The sequence below is a fragment of the Sinocyclocheilus rhinocerous genome, unplaced genomic scaffold, assembly GCF_001515625.1.
Source record: "Sinocyclocheilus rhinocerous isolate Xijiao unplaced genomic scaffold, SAMN03320098_v1.1 scaffold2754, whole genome shotgun sequence".
NCBI classification, from domain to species: domain Eukaryota; kingdom Metazoa; phylum Chordata; class Actinopteri; order Cypriniformes; family Cyprinidae; genus Sinocyclocheilus; species Sinocyclocheilus rhinocerous.
In genome coordinates this window covers 430,670-436,669 of record NW_015634251.1, presented here as the reverse complement: position 1 = coordinate 436,669, position 6,000 = coordinate 430,670, and the positions used below count along the sequence as shown (strand labels likewise).

The following is a 6,000-nucleotide window of genomic DNA, read 5'->3' as shown; positions in this document are numbered from 1 at the left end:
ATTAGTTGGATGACATCAGCTCTTCAGAAGGCAGCACTATAGATATTAAACCAGAGGTAGAGGAAGCGGTGGTGGTGGAGGCAGTAGAGGAATATGTTGACCCTGAAGCTTGCTGGACTGAAGGTAAAAGGGCTCATAGATTTCTCTTTGCAGATGATTTATTTTTTTATGCAGAAACTGTAATGGATTATGAGAACAGAAGTATAATGTGTGCCATTTTGCAGCTTGTGTGGCCCGCTACAAGTGTTGTGATGTGCCCATCACGGAGGGCTGGGGTAAGAATTGGTGGTTCCTCCGGAAGACCTGCTATCTCATTGTGGAGCACAACTGGTTTGAAACCCTCATCATCTTCATGATCCTCCTCAGTAGTGGAGCATTGGTGAGAATGTACACAAACACACAAATTTCTTATAGGGATGTGCACAAGCACTTTGTTCTGTGTTTCATTACTTAAGTCGAAAAATACTGCTTAAATATTGCTTGGGATTCAATTTAGGGCTGCACGATAAATCGAAATGGAATCGAAATTGCGATTCGATAAACACACGACTACGGCAATATACGGTTTATCTGAGTTCTTATTATTATAATTTTCATTCAAATAAAGTATATTTGTAATGCAATGCCTTTCTCACTGCTTAAATACTATGAAATATGTTGCGTGCCTTATTCTGTGTAAGAAGCCACATCATCTCACAGAAGGATTTATTTCAAACACTCGACTGACGTTATGAAGTGAGTTTGGAGTAAAAATATGTTATTAAATGTGGTATTTTCACATGCTTTCAGATGGAGCAGCATTTACTTCACAGAGCCATAGTTCACTGTGAAGCTATGCAAACAGCTGTCATTATCGCGAACGATTTCTTCGATTTCATAATCGCGCAATAAAATCGTCTGTGATTGTTTTGCGTAACTTGTCAGTGAACTACGGCTCTGTGTAGTAAATGCTGCTCCATCTGAAAGCACGTGATGATGATTTACTGCTGATTACAGAACCGGCATTACTAACAAAATGTGCATGACAATCGCATTAGATTAATCGTGCAGCCCTAGTTCAATTATTATATTGTGTTGTAACATAAAACATTGTTTTTTTTGGTACTTGGCAAAAAATGTATATCGTGGCAACTAATTTCCATTATGTTTTGGATTCTGTCTGACTGTTGCATTAATGTTCATGTGAGGAGTGAGGTATATATAATGTGAGGTTCAAGCAGGCATTGTCTCATCGTAGAGACCTGGTGCCAGAGCTGCACTACTGTGTGATGTGATTAATGGACTGTACTATTCATCAATTGGATCTATTTCTGGCACTGGAAATGTTCCTGTCTTTAGCACTGCTAATGTTGCCAAAAAAGGAATGTAATAGAATCAGGGGTCTTGCTTTATACAATTGCTTTTTGAAAGCTGACTCTGTTTTTAACTGAATTATTGCACAAAGAAGTAGCCTTCAGTTGTTTTACCAGTTGTTGTTGTGCATAAATAATAATAATATCATTATCATTATTTTATTAATCTGTTTTTGTATTATTTCTAATTATTATTTATTGAATTAATATTTTAATTGAAATAGTACTGCATTCTCTCCTTTAGTTTTTTTAATTGAAATGAAAACCACTGAGAGGTATTGTGAGCAGCGGATAGTACTTGTTTTATTAATGCAACTGGATGTTATCTGCTGCAGGCTTTTGAGGATGTGTACATTGAACAGAGGAAGACAATCCGTATTATTCTGGAGTACGCTGACAAGGTCTTTACCTACATCTTCATATTGGAGATGTTGTTAAAGTGGGTGGCCTACGGTTTTGTCAAGTACTTCACCAACGCCTGGTGCTGGCTGGACTTCTTCATTGTTGACGTAAGTCTACAATTTCATTTGTGCTATGTTTGTTGTCAGTTTGATAAATGCCCTTAACGTATACATTTTGTTGATGGGTTCCATCCTGCAAAAAGCAAAGTCTGACTAGCGTTACATTGTGTCATAACCTGAATCAGAACATATTTCATTTCTAATATGAAGCTATGTGGAACGCGATTTTGCACCAATGATGCATCAGCGTGTGGGGCCAAGCAGCATGACGTGATACACGTATGGCTGCTTTGGACAAAAAAATTGAAGGGATTTGGACTTTTGTTAATTTGTAAGTCACTTTATGATGATTAGATTATGTTGTATGCTTCTCATACCAGTCAATACATTTGAACATGAAATTGTAATTCAAGCATTTTAGCAAAGGAGAGAAATAGAATTATCATGGACCAGGACAGAAACAGTATAAGTGAGAGTGAAAGCCAGACCATAACAATAAATCGGTGGAAACTCTAATACTCAACATCATAGCAGAATGTCAGTTACAAGTGCCAGTTTCCTTTTGATAGTGTTAGATTACCAAAGAGCCAATTTTTTTATTTTTGGTTAATGCATTTTTCCAAAAAAATATATATATATATATATATATATATATATATATAAATGTGTGTATATATATATATATATATGTACGAAATGTTTCAAAGTATAAAATAAATAAAGCAAAGTATATGTTTCAGCCCTGTCACTTTTTTTTACATACATTTACACTTTTTCTGCTGTTCAAAAAATCGTTCTTTTCGCTATTACCACAAACAAGCTACGAATCTGAGTGCAGGAGCTCTACGTTACCATAGACACGTCAGTGGTTTGCTGTCACTCGTGACTCTCGCGAACAGCACTTGAACACGCACTTTGGCCGGTACGAAAAAATTTATTATTATTTTAAACCTTTTATCAGCTTATGTAGGCTCTACAACAAAGGAATTGCTGATATCTAGTGATGTCTAATTTTTGTAATAGATCATTTGTTGGTAAAAGGTGAGAGATCTGGCGATGATTTTTGCCGAAGAGTTCCCGACCGCTGCTCTAGAACAAACTCTAGAACCAGCCTGAAAAAATACTTGATTTGCTTAAGATGATTTTAGCTAACAAAGTTTACAAAAAGTTGTCTTTGGAAATGTCTCTGTTTTCCCATTCAAGTATATAGGAGCTGTATATCTTTTACCTACATAGAAATTAGCTGCAAATGGGTGTTACCAAGATGGCCGCCAAGTGACCTGACCGAGTCAGGGACTTTAGAAGCTTTGTTTAAACTGATAAAATAAATTCTTTGGCATTTCAGACAACAGAGACAGTATAAACTCTGCATGTTCATAGACCTGACAATACTGGTTGCCAGTCACAGCAAGGTAAGTTTTAAAGATGACTTAAAAATAGCTGAAAACCGGTGGAGCAGTTTCTTTGAGCTGTCAGTTAAAAAGGAAAATGGTGTAGCAGAGGAGATGAAAAGACTAATATCTGCTCGCCGTCCTGTATCTATGCAGATGTTTTATGCGATAGTCAAGGCCAACAACAGAATGGTTCCCCTTTCAACAAGATGTTAATGTTTTGGGCAAAGAAGAGTCAAATGTGATCTTTTATATGAAGAGTAAAGCTGTGTGTTGGTATGCAGGGGTGAAGCTTGAAGGAAAAACGTTGTGCTTATCTTGAATATACAGGTGCATCTCAATAAATTAGAATGTTGTGGAAAAGCATCACAATTAAAAGAACCAAAGACTTAAACTACTTCAGTCTGTGTGCATTGAATTTATTTAATACACGAGTTTCATAATTTGAGTTGAATTACTGAAATAAATGAACTTTTCCACGACATTCTAATTTATTGAGATGCACCTGTAAATGCGTATGTAATATATATTATTTGTGTCTAAATCGTGTTATTTCATAAGATTGCATAATCTCTTTAAGATCTATCACCCATGCATAGCTTTGCAAAAATGCTAGATTTCTACGTGACCCTGAGATGCTTGAATATCTGCTATCAAGAATGATAAACTGGCTTTGAAAATCACCAATATTGTGCAAATAATTGTACTTTTGTGTCTTCCCCCTTTGTATGCAATTTCCTTTAGTAAAAGGACAGAGGCCATATCCGTCATTATATGGTTTAAGTGTTGAAATGGAAATTACTAGCCAGAATCTGTCTATCAATAACAATGATTATTGATCTAAGATATTCAAGCATATCTCATTCTAAATGAACCTTGTTTCTAAATCTTGTACATGTGTATGATGTCTATACTGTGTGAACAATAAGATATGTGTGGCCTCTGACTGGTTTCATTTTCTGCCCTGCCCTTATTGTGGGAGACTCACCAAGTGTAAAATGCATTTTAGAGTCCATTACAAGTTATGATTGCAATCAGTTGTTCCATAAACAAAGAGTATTTTACACAACAAATGAGTGACGCTAATGTAGTTTTAAATTATGATTCAAAGTATTTGATGAAAATATGTTAAGCTGTTTATGTGACTAAAATGCTCACACTTGGACTCCAAACTAAGGGATTCAGAGGAATGTGATGTGAATGTGCTTTTCTCATGATATGTGGAGGACATGTTACAATTGCAGTGACCATGTCAAGATACAATCTGATTGTGTGTGTGTTCTGACCTTGTTCCTGAACTAACCACCTTTTAGCAGAGCTCATACACCTAATGCTGTTTAATGAGGTGCTGTGGGACATTATTAGATGCATACACAGTCTATTTGATGCTCTTTCACGTCATATATTTCCTTAAATGTTATCAGAAGTTAACCTCCTTTTACCAACAGTTTTATCCACCTGAAATTTATCCAAAAGCATATAAACGCTCCCAAAAGTTTTATTCTGAAATATATTGTTTAACACACAAAGATAATTTTTACACATTGACAATTAATTATATCAAATTTATTTATTTATACACAAAGCCTGATCCCTCGTTCATAGCTGGTGCTGTATTCCATTCCATTCCAACTCTGAAACTTTGAATTTCCTGCCTGCAAAAGTTCAAAAGAACTTCACTTGACTTCACTTGTCAGGGAATAGGCTGGATTCAGATGCGGGTACAACAGAGGCTTTATTGAACAGAGAATATTCACAACGGGCAATGAGCGCCTCTGCGGACAGTTCGTGTGGACGTGGTATCCCCTACCACACAGATGGGTGGATAGCAGCGGCTGGAATAAGCCGCAACTGCGGCAGTGGAGACGAAGCCGGCAGGCAGCTCGCTAATCCGAGCGAGAGGCTGAGCAACCCAATAACGAGGCCGCAGAGTCCCAGGGTAGGCGGATGCCGAAGGGGGCCCACGGGTTTCTGAACGCACAGAGAGGTGCAGGAAATGATACAGGCAGCTACGAGCACTGGAGCCTGAACGGGACAAGACAGGACTGGTTGGTAGAAAGCCATACCCGTTGACCGCACACATAGGTTGGAGGAGAGGACCGGCGACGATCGGCTGCTGCCTTGGTTCGTCCTGAGGTTCGGACCAAAACCCTCCTGACTTTCTCCCAGGTGCGGCGGCAGCGCTGAACGAAAGCCAGGGCGGACGGAACCGCAGCATTGGGTTCCTGTGATGGAAACAGAGGAGGTTTATAACCCACAGAGCACTCAAAAGGAGACATACCTGACGCCGCCACTGGAAGGGAGTTACGAAGTCAGCGGGATCCACCTGCGAAACACAAGACACAGAGACAGCAGGAAAAGCAGCACCTAAACATGACACATGACAAGACTGACTCCAGGCTAAAATAGAATTATTGACCCAATCAAAATGGGGGTTGTGTTTCAGCAACCAAGGATGTCCTAAAATTATCGGGGCCTTAGGGGCGAATGACGCGGACTCCAGGTGGCGCCACGGAGTAGTGGATTGACGGCGTTGCCGGCGGCGGTTGAGACGGCCCTCCACACGGAGCGCGAGATTAATCAAATTGTCCAGATCTCGAGGAAGATCCACAGTCGCTAATTCGTCAGCGATGACATCATCCAGTCCCTCGAGAAATCAGCGTGCCCTCATTCCAGCCGCAAGCCGCCGCTAGAGTCTGAAACTGTATGGCATAGTCGGTGACTGAGCATCTCCTCTGAGACAGCCGAGACAGCTGAGCCGCCGCCTCATCTCCCTGGGCTGACCGGTCGAACAGC

General features: G+C 39.5%; 1 protein-coding gene across 1 annotated transcript in view; it reads left to right on the top strand.

Annotated features, from left to right (window-relative positions):
• The window catches only part of LOC107745459 (sodium channel protein type 8 subunit alpha-like), a 71,455-nt gene that overhangs the window by 51,245 nt on the left and 14,210 nt on the right, over positions 1-6,000 (top strand). Inside the window, exon 20 of the mRNA XM_016559342.1 lies at positions 1,688-1,861. Within this exon, the coding sequence (XP_016414828.1) occupies positions 1,688-1,861 (174 nt within the window). The remainder of the gene's footprint in view (positions 1-1,687; positions 1,862-6,000) is intronic.